Source organism: Cariama cristata, unplaced genomic scaffold, assembly GCF_000690535.1.
Source record: "Cariama cristata isolate BGI_N322 unplaced genomic scaffold, ASM69053v1 scaffold6683, whole genome shotgun sequence".
Lineage (NCBI taxonomy): Eukaryota > Metazoa > Chordata > Aves > Cariamiformes > Cariamidae > Cariama > Cariama cristata.
The window spans coordinates 752-20,407 of NW_009606547.1; the positions used below are offsets into that span (position 1 = coordinate 752).

Consider the following 19,656-nt stretch of genomic DNA (forward strand, 5'->3'; position numbering starts at 1 on the left):
TTGTGATGAATGAAGCTCCTCAATAAAATCTGAGTAGACAGATCACTTCTATTAAAAGTAGTAGATCTATTTGTGTACAGGATGCAGATCTAAATGTTTTGCAGAATATGCTCAAAAAAACAGAGGCTGGTAGGTCTCGGAGGCTTTGATAACTCAACCTTAGATATATATTGAATGGGGGTAAAGAAAACTTCTCTCCTCAAATAACAATATTTTGTTATCTCATAATGAAAAAAAGGCAGGGTTTTTTTTTGTGGTTTTCAATTTTTTATGCTTACTTTTTGCTGTATTATTTGTAATCTTACGGAATGTTAAGTATTGGTAGTGTATATATCTTACCTGTTAATTAAGGACCATGTGACATTCCATAACAATATTTAGAAACCAACTCACGCAGTTGTGTTTTTTTAAATTTATATTGATGCAGACTGGCAGGAACCAAATGATAACATCAAAAAAGACATCTCCCTTTTTTTGCTAGGTGTTCTCTTGTTAAACCTCACTGAAGCTGAATATCACACTTGTCTTTTGAGAAAATTTGGATGCCTTTGGTTAGCTTCCTCTGTGCATCAAAGAAATCAATCATCATGGACTTCAAGAAATTATGCCATGTATTTGCATGCTTTATTTGTATTTTTAACCCATTTTATGTGCTTGAGGTGTAACAACAACAAAAGCAATATATTATGCCCTGTATGCATACAACTAAAATCAATTTTAGTGATTCTAGTAGCTAAAGAAATGGATTAGGGAAACATGATTTCTGTTGAAAGTGAGACCTTAATTTAGAAACAACCTGGAACTGATTAGCTGCCTTGCTTGAAAACAGTTCTAGAGTATAAAATAATGCACCCTACAAAGACAGGCTTGCTGTTCTGACAGACTGTGATGGTTAAGTGTGGAAGACTGCTGAATTGAACGTGGCCACGAGGTGGCACAGCTCCTCATGCGTCTTAAGCAGATCTTAGAGCACAGATAGCTAGCTCATCTAGTCATGATTTATTCAAAGGAGGGTTTTATTTTATCTGAGTATACAGTAGTTTCAAAATCAGAAAGAAAGAAATACAAAACATTCCAGATTTTAGCTGATTTTTATCTTCTAATATTGAGGAAGAAGAGGGAAAAGTAGAGAAATAAGCATGAGGCAAACTGACCGTGCAGGAGTAGATTTGTATTGTGAGGGGGAAACGCAGAATTATGTGTTAGAGGCCTTGTATAGAACTGGCAAGGTATGAAAACAGAAGAATAATGAAAAGGAAAAGAAGAAAAGGAAGAAAATCAAATCCAGTAATGGGGTAGCATGCAGAATAGAGCTATGTAAGTAAAGTTAAATAAGAGACAAAGAAATATACCACTTAACAGGTATATGTTTTCAGCTGACATTCATTGTAGGTAGTGACACTCATACAATACCAAAATTAAAATAGTAAAAACGTACGCACTGGTGTGTTTCTTCAATCACAGTGTTATAAATGTTAAAATGTTTATTGGAATGGACCTCTGGAGATCGTCAGTGCTGATTCCCTGCTCGGAGGGGGACTTGCAGTATTGGATTAAACCAGTAGCTTGTGCATATGTAAGGGATGCATGAGACTTGGAAACTAATGATTTTTTTTTATTTGCTTTTTCTTTTTTCCCCCCCCAACTGAGTGTTTTTTTAATTTATGTTCAGACTATTAGCAGTGAAAATATACAGTCCAAAGAAGGTATTTCATAGTAAACCATCTGTGAACTGGAGTCACTGCACACTCAGAAGGCTTGCTTGCAGGTGTTCTTGGCTTGTAATATGTCATACTTCATGTTATATTCTGAAAGTATTTTATTTTGCTTGGTCTTCACAGCTAAAACCTTCTTGCTGACAACAAAGAAGCTAGGACAATGGGAGTGACTAATCTGTGGCAAATCCTTGAGCCTGTGAGACAACCTGTCAACTTGAGCAGTCTCAAAGGAAAAACACTTGCTGTTGACTTAAGTCTGTGGGTTTGTGAAGCACAGACCGTTAAAAAGATGATTGGAGTAGTTACAAAGCCACATCTGAGGTATGGTATCCATATAAATTATTGTAGCCCAAAGTCTTGGAGCAATATGATTTAGGTATGATACTTATTCCAAATTTAAGACTACCTCTGCAATTCATGTGACTGTGGTGTTTTGATTCTGTTATTACGAATGTAGCACAAGCAATAAAGGGTTTGAAGTGAAGACTTCAGTCATACTGGCTGAATTCAACTTAATGCTCAGGTGCAAACAGAAGTTCTTGGGCCCAGCCTAACTTGCCTTGAGGCCTCAACTGTAGATAAGGGTGAGATGGATGTAAGCAGAACCATATTTCCTACTGTGGCATAACACTGTGTGATATACAGATTATCAAGGAACACAAATCAACGTGCTAATTCCTGTATATTTCTGAGGCTGTGTGATGGAAGGTAGTATGGGAGTTTCAGCTGTTTATCACAGCTGTTTGGATGCTAGTCAGTTCAGGGCGTACTGAGTCATGCATGCTGTAGCCTGATCTGGCTTATAAATTAAAATTCTAGTTAGACCCCATGTTGAATTAAATATGTTTAAATCATTCTTCAGACTTACAAACAACCTTGAAGAATGTGTCTATTTTTAATTTAAATGAATCACATACTTAAGGGATAAGCAGGTATAAGCAGGTATAACTTCAAGGCACTGTTTTCTGCAAATGATACTGACAAAAATGAAAATATATACAAATTTTTGTAAATGACATGTTATTGGTTAGCTCAAGAATACTGAGTTACTAGCTGCTGTTAGGTGTTCCTGTGTCTTTTGATGACTTCAGCTGATATGAAATATCAACATCTTCTGAGAATTAATTTCTTCAAAAGTTATGCTTGTGACTCCAAATGGATAATTAACTATAAAACTTGAAGCATGACCAAAGTCATTACTTTTCTCTGATAGGATGTCCTGTGTGCAATGGAATGGAAGCATCAGTCCAGATCTCTTATGCAGTCTTTTCAAAGCAAGACAAAGGGATGACCAGATTTCTACCAAAAAAAGAAATGTTTTCAGGCACTTGGAAATTAAATTGTTTTGCTAAGTATTTTAGAGAAACTTATTGTAAATGATTGATTTTTATATAATTTGTGAAAATAGAACTAGCCTCAAAAGATCAGCTTATCCTTTTTTACCAAATGAAAATGTACAAAATTAAATCTAGAGTAATGGTCTTTCCATGTCAATCGAAGAGATACAAATGTTTGGTCTACTCCTTTTGAACGATTGATCTTGGAATTACAGGAAAAAGCATATGCTGTCTGACATTACTGCTTTCAATTTTACTGTTATAGACCAAATAGTTATTATTGCTTCCTTGCAAAATTCCACTTATCAGTGATGCTGGTTTGTATACGAAATAAATTGGCGTGGTAATGCTATCTATGAGTCTGTCTAATACCACAGCATTCAGTCACTTCAGAATCTGATGTACCTATATTGACAGATTTGGGATTAAAATTTGATATAAAAGAATCAATGTGCATATGTGTTTGGAAGCAGACTTTGGATATTGGATGTTTTTTATTAAACCTTTTAAGATCTTAAGATCTTTCTTGTCCTTATGTGGTGTTTTCTTGGGAATTTTATTACAAGTTCATAGTAAATCAACTTTAACCAAAGACAGGGATATAGATAAAAGGTTTGTTAGCTTAGGGGTGAGGGAATCATAAAAGGTGGAGAGAAAGCTAAGATTGTTCCTGAAGTAGGCTCAAGGATATAAGGAAAATATCTGAAGAAATCAGGCTTCACTAATTCTGCAGCTTATGGAACACCTTGCTTTATTGCAGAAACCTCTTTTTTCGGTTCTCTTTCTTAACATCAATGGGAATTAAACTAGTGTTTGTCATGGAAGGAGAGGCCCCCAGGTTGAAAGCAGACACCATGAGTAAGAGGAACGAGATGCGCTACGGACCTTCAAAGAAGGTTGGAGCTGCAAGAACAGGGAGATCTTTATTTAAAGCCATTTTAAAAGAGGTGAGTAATTGAGGGCTTTGTTTCAGTATTTTTAGTGTGATAGGAAGAAACTCAAATTAAATAGAAGAACTTGAAAGAATTAATAGTTTTCTACACAATAAATTTCAACAGTGTTTTGAGGGAACACATGCCTTTGAAATTGGGCCTTACAGCATCTGTTAACTGTTGTTATAGAAGAGGAAGAATGTCAGTTAGAATAATTTTCTTGTTTGATGTGTTCCTGTGCATGTTATGCTGTAGTAAGCCACAATCATAATTGAGTGTTTATTGCAGAAATTCAACTATAGTGTTAGTATTGATACTTTGTTTTTCTAGATTGGGGTATACATGAAAACAGGAATATGTTGTGTACCTATGTAAGCTAAGCTTGTGTGTTTTTGAAGAGATACACAGAACTGTTTTGTAACCTAGATCTATGATTTTATAAACTAACTGAATAGCTAAGAGGATACACTTATTGGAAACCTGCTGGGTTAGGCTAAAAGGAAGATTGTATGGTCATCTTGGTATAGATGGTTGAGATAATTCTGGTTGCAAAGACCTCTTATTCAATAATTTTCTTCTTCATTCATTGTGGCAGATATTTAACCATTTTTGTCCAGTCAAAATTTTATGAAATAGAATTTGTAGACACTCACGGTTTCAGTAGATAGAATATATCAATTCATGTTTTATTCTTAAATCCTAAAATACATTTTTACTGAAATTCATTAGAAGTATATATGAGTATGTATCAGTATGTCTTATACTGTGGTCTCATCTTACTGGGCCAACAGTACTGTACTTTCATGCTTGATATTCTCGAGGAGTCTGGCATCTGTTGAAAGATGTCTGCGCCAGCCCAGTATTACTGCTTGAGTAAACAGTGTTGCTTCACAAAGATAAATATTCCTTTGTTACTCTTCTTTTGAAAACATCCTAAGTATCTATTTAAAGTCTAAAGATTTTTGTGAAGGAATAACCATTAATCATGCTGTGTTCAAGTCCTGTAACTAATGCTTTGCTCTTAGTTGGATATTTCTTTTCACTATTACAGTAAACTGTATTTCTCCTAAAGCAGTGCTTGTATTGATTTAGTGTAGGCAGTGCAACAGTAGCAGTTTTTGTATGCACTTGTGCCTGAGAGAACTCATGCTAATAAGTGCATGTAATTCAGCATTCAATCTCTTTCTTTCTGGATTCCTTCTTTTAGTGTCTCGAACTGCTGGAGTGTTTAGGTGTCCCTTGGGTTCAAGCAGCTGGGGAGGCAGAGGCAATGTGTGCCTACCTAAATGCGAAAGGAGATGTTGATGGCTGCATTACCAATGATGGAGATGTCTTCTTATATGGAGCTCAAACAGTTTATAGGAACTTTGCCATGAATGCTAAGGTAACGTACCTCATCCCGTTCTCACCCTCTCTATAGACTCTTCCCAAAAATGTCAAGAGAAAGAAGAGACTTGAAACAATTACTTAGGTATTATCGCACTTACCCTTTAGTAGTTGGGTTTCTTTAAAAGAGTACATTTAAGACAGGAATGTTTTAATTCGCTGGCAATCCACGTATTGGATGTGAGAGCAACACTACTGAATTGAAGAACATTTACGGTATTATTGCCTGTGTTTGTAGTGTCTTGTGATGTGTAATATAAAGCTAAGTAGCAAACTTCCCCCCCCCCCTTTGCTTCTCTACAGTGGAGATTTTGAGTGAAGTAATTGCTTCCTATAAATTTACTGTTAGGGTATGGGGGAGTGGTCAGCCTCCTGGGTCTAATAACAGGGTTCACACACTTGCATCTTACAGGTTTGTTTTATTATGAATATACTTAGAATTAATACTGTTAGTCTCCAGTTGAACATGAATAGGATAGCGATTGTACACCTGTATTATAATCAATTGTTGCAGTTGTCAAAAAACCCGAATCAATTTATGACCCTGACCTGAAGTGTTCGTTTGTTAGGAATGCAATTTTCCAGAACTGGTGAAAGGCGACTCCAAATTTCTGTAATTTATACTTTGTCTGTAAATCAGAGGAAGGAATGCATGTGTTCTATCTGGTGAACCTAAAAAGAAAGTGGAGGAAATATTATATTTGGGTTGGAATTTTAAATAATGTTCATCTGAAAGACTTGCTGAGAAAATACTTCAGTAATAGAAGAAAATCAATAGAACAGAAAAAAAACCACTATGAACATTTAACTTTTTTAAAAAAAAAAAAATTAAAGTTGATGGAAGATGATTTGCTTTGGCACCATGTTTGGGCTCAGTCTTGACCTGGTTCTTTTCTTTCTTTCAACTTCCTTGTCATTTATCACCAAAAATGAAAATGACCTCAGTTTTTCAAATGTACTTTATTACATATCTAAGTCAACATAAAAAAATAATTTATGTGAGTTTGTGTCTGTCAGAGGCAGCTGTTCCAGAAAACTGGATTATTTTTGGTTGATGGCTTATGTGGGGGATTTTTTTGGGGGGAGGGGGGCAGCGCTCTATGTTTTGGTTCATGTTAATCTTCATTTAATGCTGTTACGTTTGTATCTCTTAACTCTTCAAAGCTTCAGGTGTTCCTTTAGCTCTTTCTAATATGCTAGGTAACATTTTAATTATTTTAATGCGCTACTTCAAGTAAAAATAGAAAAAAGTTTACATGGATTTTAAAAACTGCAGTTCCTGAGATGACTTACACAGCTGTTAATACTGGGTAATGTTAGTTTTGCCACACTTTTTTGACAGGTAGTAAGCAATAAAAACACCCCTTGACTTATTTTATTTTCTTTCAACAGTTGGTGGCCATACTTAAATCTTGAAATTCCAGGACTGTAGTTATTCATGTTGTGTCCATTAATTACGTTATAAATTTTAATTGCCTTTTTTTTTTTTTGGCTATCAAACCCCACTTATGGGATACACCCATTTCCTGCAGATGTGAGTGAATAGGGGTGGGTAAGCAATCACAACTGAACGTGACTCAGGCCAGTTCCTTCCCTGATGTTACAGAAGTAACACGTGATAAATTTCTCTTGCAGGATCCACATCTTGACTGTTACACAATGTCCTCTATTAAGGAAAAGCTTGGTTGTGACAGAGAGTCTTTGATTGGGCTAGCTATTCTTCTGGGTTGTGATTATCTTCCAAAGGTAAGCGATATAAATATTTTTTATTAGGTACTTACACTGTCTTGAAAAACAATAAACTATATCAAGGGAGACGTGTGCATGCTGAGAAAACTGTATGCAATGCATAATTACTGAGATCTAGTTGAAGAAGATGCTTAGTAAGTAGCTGTAAATTTTATCTGTGAAGGCTTAAAGAAAATCAAAATGGTTCATGAACATTAATCTTTCTAAAACTGTTATATATTATGCCAGACTCTTGTCTTCACCTCTATTATAGAAAGAGTTTAAATGTTGATTACATTGGGCAAAGGTGTGAGAACTCAGTTGTTTGTGAGGATGCTTTGTAACTATTCATGTATAAGTACTTACCAGGCAGAGTAGCTGTGGAAAATGAGAAAAACAGTTTTGTCTATGCTGTTTCAAAAACTTTCTAGTGATAGTTTTGAACTGTAGTTATTAGTAATGCCAGTTCTGGATGCAGTTTGGATGTATGCCCTTTTAGTTCTATCATTTGTAAATACATGATTTATGAAGACATAGAAGTCGCCTATTTGAAAGTTTGCCTCATGAATGAAGTGAGAGGGTTCTCACTCACTGCTTCACTTTCCCCCTGACCCTTTAAGCTCTTGAATTTTTTTAAGAGACTTTGAACAGAAGCTGTTTTGAAATGTAAAGGAAGTGGGATGAAACTTGATTCCGTACAGTTCATTATACAGTGACTTCAGGCAACAGTTGTTCCTATTCAGGCTTCCAGTGGATATCTAGTTGTCCCTAAATCATTGTGTTCCAATTTGATAAAACTCCTTTTAAACAACTGATACTGCTGAAAGACCAAATAGCTCTATTTTATTTTATTTTTTTCTGAAAGACTTCCTTCTGTTTATAGGAATCTTTAAATAGTGGTTTATACATTTATTTTGTAATAATAATAACAGTAAGAGAGAGAGAGAGTGAAAAACAATAGTGGCTAATCAGTGGTTATTGTAATGGAACTAGCAGCTCCTGGAATGCCAGGCTCTTGCATAGTCCTAAAGTGGCACAATTGTGTAACGTCAGATAGGTCTTTTGAGTTACTGCAACTCAACAAAGTGCGTAAAGATAGAAACTTCTAAAGAAAGCTGAATTACAGGAATACATTGGGAATGGAGATTGGCAGAACAGGTAAATGAGAATACCGCTCTATAATTGCACTTACTTGGTTGAATATATATCAAAACTATGCTTTTCTTGCAGAAGCTGAATATCTGACTCTCTACCTGAGTGTCTGACTGCAGTCCAATGAGAATTTCTAATTGGTTTTGAACGTACATTTATTTCATATGGTTGCATATATTCAGTTCAGTCATTGCAGCTGAATAAAAATAACCTATAGATTTATTTGTAGTAACGCTGTGGAAAACACACTCAATACAATCTTTATATTCAACTCTACTGATTCATGGCAAAATAGGGTAAGGATGGAAAAAACAACTGGAAAAGCAATATGTGCAGTTTAAATCATAGATTCATAGAATAGTTTGGGTTGGAAGGGACCTTTAAAGGTCGTCTAGTCCAACCCCCTTCAATAAGTAGGAATATCTTCAACTAGATCAGGTTGCTTGGAGCCCTGTCCACCCTGACCTTGAATGCTTTCAGTGATGAGGCATCTACCACCTCCCTGGTCAACCTGTTGCAGTGTTTCACCACCCTCATGGTAAAAAACTTCTTCATTATATCTACTCTGATTCTGCCCTCTTTTCATTTAAAACCATTACCCCTTGTCCTATTGCTACAGACCCTGCTAAAAAGTCTGTCCCCGTTTTTCTTATAAACCCCATTTAAGTACTTAAAGGCTGCAATAACATCTCCTGGAGCCTTCTCCAGGCTGAAAAACCCCAACTCTCTCAGCCTTTACTCATAGGAGAGGTGTTCCATCCCTATAATCAGTTTTGTGGCCCTCCTGTGGTTGTTTTGAATCAGCTGACTTTCAATCTTCAGTATGTCTAGGGGTTACTACAAAGTTCCGGATTTCAGTCCATGAGCTAGGTTCCAGAAAAAGGAACTTCCCAGGCCAGATTGGACAGGGCTCTAAACAACCTGATCTATTTGAAGGTGTCCCTGCTCATTGCAGGGGCACTGGACTTTTAAAAGTCCTTTCCAACCCAGACCTTTCTATGATTCTATGAAAATGTTTGCTGTTCCTATCTATTATCCATAGTGGTAGTCCCTTTTTCCTATAAAGGACATGCATACTATAGATGTAATAATGGAATAAATATCAAAATCAGGCAAGAAATTATTGAAAGGGAGGGGAGGAATTCCCAATAAAACCACAAACCCAAGGGTCTTCAAATATTAAAAGTTGTTTCTGTTGCCATAAAGCATCTCTTTCCTGTGAGTGAAAGCTTTTTTGCTGGGTTTCTTCTGTTTCTTAAGTTGCAGCCTTTTGACTCTAAAATCCAAAAGGTCTGTCTTTAACTTGTCTTTCCAAGACAATACTGAAAAGTTTCATCTCTGACAGTTAGCTGGCAAGAATGTTATGAGTATTTTTGTCATGGTTTAATCCCAGCCAGCAACTGAACACCACAGAGCTGCTCGCTCACTCTCCTCACAGTGGGATGGAGGAGAGAATCGGAAGGGTAAACGTGGCTAAACTCGTGGGCTGAGATAAAGAGAGTTTAATGGGTAAAGCAAAAGCTGTGCGCACAAGCAAAGCAACACAAGAAATTCATGCACTACTTTCCATCGATAGGCAGGTGTTCAACCATCTCCAGGAAAGCAGGGCTCCATCACACATAACGGTTACTCAGGAAGACAAAACACCATAGCTGAACATATCCCCCTTCCTTCTTCTTCCTCCAGCTTTATATAGCTGAGCACGTCATATGGTGTGGGATATCCCTGTGGTCAGTTGGGGTCAGCTGTCCTGGCTGTGTCCCCTCCCAACTCCTTGTGCACCCCCAGCCTCCTCGCTGGTGGGGTGGGGTGAGAAGCAAAACAGGCCTTGGTTCTCTGTAAGCACTGCTCAGCAATTACGAAAACATCCTTGTGTTATCAACACTTGGTCACAAATCCAAAACATAGCCCCATACTAGCTACTGTGAAGAAAATTAACTCTACCCCAGCCAAAACCAGCACAATTTTGTATTGTTGTCCTGTTGCAGATAGCAAGGAAAACAAAACAAACAAAACCTCTTTTCCTATTGTTGTCTACTACTGTCTTTCTCTACCTTGTTTTATCTGAGCTGCCATTGAGCATAAGAAGATTTTATGCAGCTTGTGTGTTACACTGGCGGTACAGCTGTAATCTGTCACCTTCTCTAACTTTAGAACTTGCTCAAAAGTTATTTTTCTCAATTTATTCTCAACATCTGGGATTATTTTTGTCATTTCTCTACATAATGTTATGAAGGCAGTTATTATGAAAATCTGAATACTTTCTGTTTGTCATTAAATAACATTTCATATTTCTGTCTCTGTAGGGCGTTCCAGGAGTTGGGAAGGAACAAGCTTTAAAGTTAATTGAGACTTTGCAAGGTCAAAACTTACTGCAAAGGTAAAATGAAAATTTATGTTGTATGCTGAGGTACTTTGATTTTATTCGAAGACTTGCTAGTATGTACTTCAGCTCCAAGACAATGTGTGCAATACTTTAATAGGGGGAGGGGGGAAGAGATTACCACATTCCTTACTTTGTTTGCTAAATGAATTATTTGTTTTGCTAGTCAGGCTTCTTAATTGTTTTGAACGTTAGCTGGCTCCTAGCTCTTGAGCTAGCAGATGTATGTTGATTTATTGGAAAGAAAGATATAGGGACTGATGAGAGACTTTTGCTGATTTTTGAGTGAATTGTGGATGAGGACATGACATACCTAATGCTTTCTATGTTTTTTATCATAATGTGTGTGTCAATACCAGAAATTCAACAATCATATAATGTACTGTAAAAAAATCTATTTCATAAATTGGAAAAGTCTGTTTCTTGGGTAGATGCCTGAGAAGTATAAAGGAAGTATTTTTCAGTGTTTTATTTTAAGTATGAAAGTTAAATATATTTCTTAATCCTTTTAATAATTGTCCTTTTAGGTTTGAGCAATGGAAAGAACAATTTCAGTATGATAATAATCCAACTTTGGTTGTTAAAAGGGTAATTCACTGTTCTGAGTGCCATCATCCAGGTCAGTGTGAAAAGCACTGAATTTTATTTTTAGCCTAATTGTTTGATTTTTTTTTTTGTTCCGGGTGTGCAGAGGGAGGGTGGTGTGGGTTTTTTTTGTTTGGTTGGGTTTTGGAGGTTTTTTAGGACTAGCATTAAAAACTGCTTTTCATGTCATTCAGCTTCTGGGCTATCTTCACATTTTTAATATTGTGTGTATATATCTTTATATACATATTTTTGAGGCTAGGAACTACCTTTCTTCATATGTGAAACTGGTTGATCGTGGATGGAATGTTACCACAGTGCTGTTATGTGATCCCAGATATATGCCTTTTTAACATTATCAGTAAAGAAAGTATACTATACTGACAAGCAACTATTTCTTTAGTTGCCTGAATTGGTCTTGCATCAAGTGGACTGAATCCATCGGCATTGCTGTGTTTTGCTACAGTGTCTTCTTAAAAAGAAATTAATCTTAAGGAACCCCATTTTGGTAGCATCTTTGATCAGTGAAGTCATTCAAAACTTGGAGAAGGAAAAGCTTGTCCAAATATGTTTCTTATGTACACTTGCAGGTTGTCACAGACTACTTCTGTAGTTTTTAGGTAATAAAGTTTTCAGCATAAGGTCTAAAACTGTTGGGGGAAAAGTCTTCAAAAAAATGAAAGCTTCCTTGTATTTGTCAGTTTTCACTGTAGATATATTAGTAGAGCTAAGGCTCTCAAATATGCTTACAGCTGCTATTCATGTCAGATTCATATATGTTTTGATCTTTGTGTACCATTAGCTTTGTATATTTGGAAACATCTTCTCATGGTTTGTGCATCTGCTTCTATAGGATCTTACAAGGAACATGAGCACAGTGGATGTAAATTCTGTGAAAGCACTAGATACTGCAAACCCAATGACTCCAAATACTGCTGCCCTTGTGAATGGCATCAGTTAGAGCGAGTGAAACGAGCAAGTGCAGTGGAGGACAATATCAGAAAGTAGGAATGTCTTGAAAATTGAACTGCTTATCCCTGCGTTCATGTGCAGGGTGAGCGTTTAAATTCTGCATTTTTCCCATTTGTATTCAGTTCCTAACACATTTGTTTTACCTGCAGAAAAGTTAACAGTTGTGAGGGCTTTCCATTCTCTGAGGTAACAAACAAACCTATTTAAAGATTAATTTTTTTAATCAATTGAAATTTCAGTTTTCTACCTTCTCTTAAACGGTCTCTTTTTTGTTTTATCTCAAGGTTATCCAAGAATTTCTTGTAAACAAGAATAAATTGATCAACATAAAGGAATGTCAAAGGCCAAATTTATTGTCTTTTCAGGTATATAATGAGATACTGGATATTCAGCTCTGTAGTTTTTGGTTTATTAGCAAGGAAGGCATCTGTGATAATTTTGATCTTCATTGGTAATTGTACTGGAAATAAGAATTAAAGAATCTTGCTACAACTTCTTAATATACATCATTTTTTGAAAGCCTAAACTTGAAGGCTTTGAAAAAATGGGTTGCTGTAAATAGGTATGTAGAAAAGTGGAAGAAAGAGAACTCAGAAAAAAGGTCACTTGCCATTGTTTTGGTTTTCACTGTCCAGTATTACCAGATTATTAATGCAGCAGAGTGCTGCATTATCTGTATATCTATATGTATGTATAAAGTACTGTATGGTTATATAGCATAATACATACTTCAGGGATGTTATCTTTCTTGTTTTCATCCACCGTTCATAAAGGTATTAACAGATACAGCTCTTGTTTTCACTCCTACTTGTTTCATGATCATACTGACACAGTACATATATGGTACCTTTGGGTATTACAGCAAGTCATGATTGTTGACTTTTTTTTATTTTAAGCTTTCTTTTCAATGATACTTTTGGTAGCAAAGTAACTAGCTTCTGTATGTACAAGCAAAAGTGGCTTTTATTCTGAATGTTGCGTGTTTTCCCCAAAACAGATAACAGGCTTGTATTTAGCACAATACTGCCAGCTGTCAAGTTCAGAGGCCCTTTAATTCAAAGTGCACAAAGCTCAAAAGTGGTCTTGCTTATTCCTCTGTCCATGGAAGAAAGGATAAATATCCTGTGAAGCTGCCTTTTTTTTTTTTTTGGGGGGGGGGGGTGTTAATATATGTATGTTAGCATTGTTTTCTGAGAATTATTTTTATTTGGTTTTTATTGGTGAAATTAGATCTTTTACAATGTTTCATTTTCCGGGATTGATGACAGTGTGAGAATTATGTGTAGCATAATAGACCACTGTTAAGCAGTGTAGCTTTAATGAAAATACGTGTTCATCCTTCTCTCACATGCAAAATCCGTAATTTTCACAGCTCCTTGTGTAGCTGATCTGAATCTGATAAGGTGTTTAGCAACTGCCTTATTCCTACTGCTACCACTACACGACTGCTCCCTTGGCTTGTTATTGACAGCTGATGAATCTGCCCTGTTATGGATGACTGTTCCCTCCCTTGACAGTGATATATTGTTGGGCATTACAGTAATATATAAAAGAGTTCTAGACATTTTAGGTATTTAGTCCTGTGTCCCTCTACAGAGCTGTCTAAGGATGATATCTAGCAATAAGAAAGTTTTGATATTTGGGGTGGGTTTTTTTGTACCAACAGATATTTGCTGCTGAGAAGATGGAATGGACCAAACATTATGCTTGTAAGAAACTGTTAGCACTATTGACACGTTATGATATGATCCAGAGAAAATCTGGATACCTTGATTCAAAACAACTGCAGGCAGTACGGTAATGTAGCTTGGTTTCTTGAACTTAATGTGTTTACTTCTGCTGCTGCTGAAAATCAAAATCATGGCTTTTTTCCTTTTTTATGGAAATATAATGGGTTTTTTCCATCTCTATTTCAAGCTTTGTGCTCATTTTCAATAGAGGTAAAAATTTAGATCAGTACACCAATTCTTACAGTACTGCTGCATGAAGTAATACATAGGGCAGTTTCCTTTCATTCTAACTGACAATGCCTGCTTTTTCCTATGTTTACTTTCTATACTGTTTCCTTGGATCTGCACATGAGATTTATCATTACAGGTTTGATCCTCTACTCAGGTTCTTAGCAGTTTAATTGACTTCTGTGGTTCAAAATAAGAGCCTAGGCTTAGAAATGAACATCTACAGATTTAGTCATGATCTCTGATTTCTTATCAGGCCTACCAACTGTCATTGTACTGATTGTCTGATGAAATCGTTGGCTTACGGTTCCATCTGGTAGCCTTTCCTCACAAAACAATGTTTTCATTCAGAACTGCTGCATTTAGGAATATAAAAATGGCCAAGTATTCTGTTGCTGAAAATGGATATGCAGGAAAAAAACAAGATAAGCATGTAACTACTTTCCCCCAGAATATTTTCCAACCATCCAGGTTTCTGTTACTCAGGGGTTTTCTGAGCCAGAATTAGTATCTTCTTATTCTAACAGCCCTCAATGTATTTTTTTTTTTTAAATAAGCTGATCTTTTCTTAATCTTATGTAAACTTTTAGAATCTACAGTGTCTGTTGGCAAATCTGAACGTAACTTCACTATGTGAAGGGAATTGTGACTTTTTTTAACTTGAGTATCTGATGGTTTCGTTTCCCAAATGAAAACCAAATTCCCCCTCCCAAATTCTTGTGTTGCAAGAAGGTTAGTAGTTTTTCCGTGTTCCTTGATGCTGTTCAAGATTTTATAGACCTTAATTTTGGGAGACAGAAAGACGGTCAGTAGCAGTGTGATAGTATTTCTTCTGGGTTGATGTGTCATAGTCTGTTAAATTATGACTGGCAGAGAAGCTGTTCTATTCAGTGTTATCTTTCAAAAGAGCAGAGAGACTAGTTGGGGGCTGCTTTTTAAACGGATTGCCTAGGTAAATTACCAGCATTTACCTTGATGAATGAATTAATTGACAACCTCTGTTTATAACACTTTCTAGTGATTCAAGAGTTTGAAAGACAGATTGTGCATTCTCTAGAGGATTTTTTTTTTTTTGTTAGTAAATGTTTAAAAATGCTGTTATGATTCAGCAAGAGCCTCTTCGCACATACGAACCTATTAAACTAGGGTGTAGATAATATTTTTAGAAAAATCTCATAAGGACTGACTGTCCCTGTGCAGTTCATGTTATATCTTCCCTTCCTTCATGCTCGCATGCAAAAGATATAAATGACCCTGTCTGATCATTCAGAAAATTACTGTCTATGGCAACAGCCTTCTCTGTGGCATTAGTTGAAGATACCAAACTGATGTTTGTAGGAGTCTGCGTTATGGTTCTCTGTTACAGAGTAGCTTTTTGATTTCTTGTTAGATAAATAAAAAAATAAAAAGTTTCAAGAATCAAATATAGACCCAAAATTTTGCTGTATAACTTATACAAAGAAGTGTTTTTCAAAAGGTGTATTAATTTCACTATTACAAGAATATTTTTTCCTCTGAATCATTATGGATTAGAGAATTGAAATATTTTTAGATAACTTAGATTTTTCGTTTCCTGTTTAAACAAAATCATTTAATGAGCTTCTTTTTGTTCTTACAGGATAGTGAAGACACGTGTTAAAAACGGAGTTCCTTGCTTTGAAATTGAGTGGCAAAAACCAGGTTGGTCTGGTTTTTATGTACGTTATGGAACAAAACAGTCCATAGAAAAAGAGAAAAGCATGCTTTAAAGAGAAGAGTTTGACAACATTATGAAGCAATGAAATGTGGATGAGATTGGAAAATGTTCTGTGAAAGCAATAGAAAACGTGCATCAAATTTCACATACCCTGAAAGTAAAGGCAGTGCTTTAAAAAAAAAATTCTACCTAGAAAGCAAGGGACTTGGTCTTCATGTGCTTTTTCTGGCACATGTTAGTAAGACCTGGACTCTGTATTTCATATGTTATTTCACTATGTACTTGAAGCTGTGACTGTTTACTAGCTAGAAATATTTCTATGCTGACAGACTTCTACCTTTAGTGTGCCCATTTGTGCCAGCAGACTGGCATAAAGAAAAAGACTTTGCTTGTAGCTAAATCTCAAACATTGTACTATTGACCTTTTTACGTACTTTCTTTGTACTCAAATCTTTTATTCTTTGTTTTTCTTATTCCCTACTTTGTTATGTGTGTATATATATGTCTAATGTACATTCATTAATTTTTTAGAACATTATGTTGATGCAGAAGATGATCCTGCAGAGTTGTTTGTAGTCACGGTAGAAGAGGAGTCTTTGTTTCAAGCTGCTTATCCTGACATTGTTGCCCTTTATCACATGGAAAAGTCAGAGGTTCTGAAGAAGAAACAGAAAAGTAAGTCCAAAAGTTCATTTCTTATGAACTTACGGGTCTTGCCACAATACAAGAAGCAAAAGCAACAAATGTTTCGCCTGCTGCTGAGCAGTATCATGTTTTGTCAAGATCAGGGCATGCTATCTTGCAGGGACTGTGCTTTTATCTTAGCATTTTATATTTTAGCACTAGGAAGTCTGAACTGTGGTTAATATGCTGTTTTGATATGCTCTTTTTATTTTTTCAGGCAGGAAAGACAGACCAAAAGAAAAGGAATTATCAAATGTTTATGATGAAGTTAGCGATCTTCTGTCTCAAATGAATTTAAAATCTAGATTTGGAATTCTTCCTGTGCAAGACTCCATCTCAGATACAAAAACTCCCCCAGAAGATCAGATACACCAGAGAAGCACTGAACCAAAAGATCTCGTGTTAGCTGCCACGTCCTGCATAACAAGTGTTCAAATGCCAGCATCAGCAGCTGTTCTTCCTCTGATTGCATCACCTTACTCTCTCTTACAGAGTACAGTGGTTGACTCATCTGTATTGCCAGCACAATTTACTAAAAATTCAGGGATATTATCCTCTTCCTCTGTAACAGCTGGTCTACAACTGAGCAATATTGATTGGGAAGGAACCTTCTTCAGTGCTTCACCAGCCCATAGGGGTGATACCCATGATCCAGTGGCTGACTTAACTGCATGCATGAAACACTCGCATCCACTAGGTCATGAAACAGTAAGAAATAGCTCAGAATATTCAAATGCTATGCAGTCTGATCAACATCATTCTGATAGTGCAGATGATTTGATTTCAGATGATGCTATGGGACAACTTCAGAAGTGGTCTTTAAGTGAGCGAATACTTAAGAAGACTTCCATTCCATCAAAGCCTTTGTTGTCTGAAGATGTAGTGCAACTGGAGTCTTTGAAATGTTTTAAACAAACAAAAGAAACGTTGAATCCTGATAAAGATTATGTCTCTTCGTCGTGTCAGTTAAATAAACCAGTGCAGGAAAATAAAAATGTGCTATCAGAACACTATGCAAAGGAATCCAGTGTACACATTTGTCAAGATCAGTACAACAAAGCTGACAGCCTGGCTGAAATGGTGCAAAAAGACCATAATACAAGCAGTTCAACATCTCTAACCCTCAGTTGGCAAAGAACAGAGACACTGCATCCTGGGTGTGAAATGCTTCCAGTGTCTCAAAAGCCAGCAGATGTAACTGGCCATCACATTAAAAAACCTTGTATTCAAACTACTTGGAAAACAACTTTTAAAAAGAGTGTATGTCAGAACAGATGTTCTTCTAGCGAAGACAGTGATGATGGGAACATGAATGAAAATCTGATGTATACGCAGCAGAAAAGGCAACTGAACCCTGGTCAGTTTAAAAAATGTTTTACAAAGAAAAGGAGTAACATTGTTACTAGCAAAAGAACAAGCAGTGACTCAGCCCTTACAGTTAAAGGGAAAAAGAAAATGACCAGTTTAAAAAAAGCTGGTAATAGTTTCTCATTGCAGGTATCTCCAGTCTCTGTAGGGGAAGTTAATTGTTCCCAAAGTCCAGAGCAACCATTTGAGAGGTCGGGTCCTGATCCCACGCAGCAAGCCAAAAGTGCTGTTCTGACTGATGCATGGGCAGACAGTCCCCTTCCCCTGTCTGAAAGACTAAAAGGCAGGATCAAAATCAATTAGGTTCTCCATAAAATAGATTAGGATAACAATTAACTCTGAACCTTCAACTTTTACAGAGTTCTTTCTCAAAGTTTCTGCAATATGTCTATCAATTTTAAGTGGACACCGTTTTCATGAATAATAAGTGCTATGAAATACTGCATACTGGAGCTAAAGTTTGAAACTAAAATGTTAGCAAAAACACCAAATAGCTGGTTATAGGCAAGTGCCAGTTATTCTGGACTTGATTACATTCTGAACTTGATACATAAGCATGAGGATATAGCATACAAGGGAACAGGGAGGTTTATTTACAAAATAAGGTTTTTTTCCCAGCCAATTGTAGGGATTTTGTGTGTAGCTATTAGTCCTTCTGCTTATAAAAACAGACTTATTAAAATAGTACCTGCACTGCTGTTGGATATTCTTAATAAGACAAAGTGATACAGCTCTTTACAACTGAAATTTTCCATTCCACTCCACTAACTTAATTTTGCTAGTTTTAAAATGAGTTTTCAAATCCTGAGATGCTGGTTGTGTTGATTATCTCCGAAAGGCCAGAGACAGACGCACAGCAGATGTGACTTGCAGGGTAGCTAAGTTTATATGTGTCATGCTCTGTGATAAAGTGTTCTTTGAGTGTGTGCAACTTCCAAAGAATGGAATAAGCTGTGTAAGGATATTCTGGGTCTTTAGCTGTCATATCTAATATTTAAGGAAGTTTGATGGCTATTTTAATCAAACATTTATACTTCAGGGCATTTTTTTCTTAAGGAAGATGTGAAATCCTATCTAACACTCACTTCTTATACTAGAATGAAGGTTAAGTTACAGAAAACCAGAATCTGAGGATGAAATTGCAGATTCTTTGAATAATACTGTGGAAATGTTTGTTTTTAAAGGGGAACTTGAATATAATTGCATTTTGAAAGTGTTCTTCCTTCCTCTTTAATGTAGAAGCAATCTCTGTTCATACCCAAAAAATGTTGTCTTGAACAGCTTATTAGAAAATGCCTCCTTGCCTACGTTTAAGTGCTCATATCTTTTTCTGTGGACCAACCAGAAGGAAGGCCACTTTTACCTACCAAGATATAATACTAACAATAGAAATTTAGTTTATCCATGCCTTAATGAAAATGTCAATTCTTTCTTCATAAAGGCCAAGGCGTTAAAACTTAGGAAGCTAAGTTCCAGGTGTGTTTAAGGAAGAAATAAGTAGTCTATAGATAATACAATCTGTAATTAGACAAAATGGTAGTTTCTTATTTTCTTCTGTGAGAGGTGGAGAAAGGGTATTTGTAGTCGATTTTCCAAATAAGAAATGCATTATGGAAGTGACCAAAAAATCCAAAATATTGGAAACTTGTTTCCAGTTTTGAAGATGATCTCTCTCTGTAGGAGACTCTCTGCCACCCAGCTGATGTGAGAGGGTAGCTAGAAGAATACAATTGCTAAGGAGAGTAAGAGTGGCAGTC

At 36.2% G+C, this 19,656-nt stretch overlaps 1 protein-coding gene across 1 annotated transcript; it reads left to right on the plus strand.

Annotated features, from left to right (window-relative positions):
• The first annotated feature begins 1,878 nt into the window (after window positions 1-1,878).
• Window positions 1,879-18,202, plus strand: GEN1 (GEN1 Holliday junction 5' flap endonuclease). Its single transcript, XM_009696394.1, has 13 exons — window positions 1,879-2,039; window positions 3,816-4,002; window positions 5,195-5,371; window positions 7,009-7,119; window positions 10,560-10,633; window positions 11,164-11,255; window positions 12,075-12,225; window positions 12,343-12,379; window positions 12,478-12,558; window positions 13,860-13,990; window positions 15,770-15,831; window positions 16,379-16,522; window positions 16,749-18,202. The coding sequence occupies exons 1-13, from the start codon at window positions 1,879-1,881 to the stop codon at window positions 18,200-18,202; spliced, it is 2,862 nt and encodes a 953-aa protein (XP_009694696.1).
• The last annotated feature ends 1,454 nt before the right edge of the window (window positions 18,203-19,656 follow it).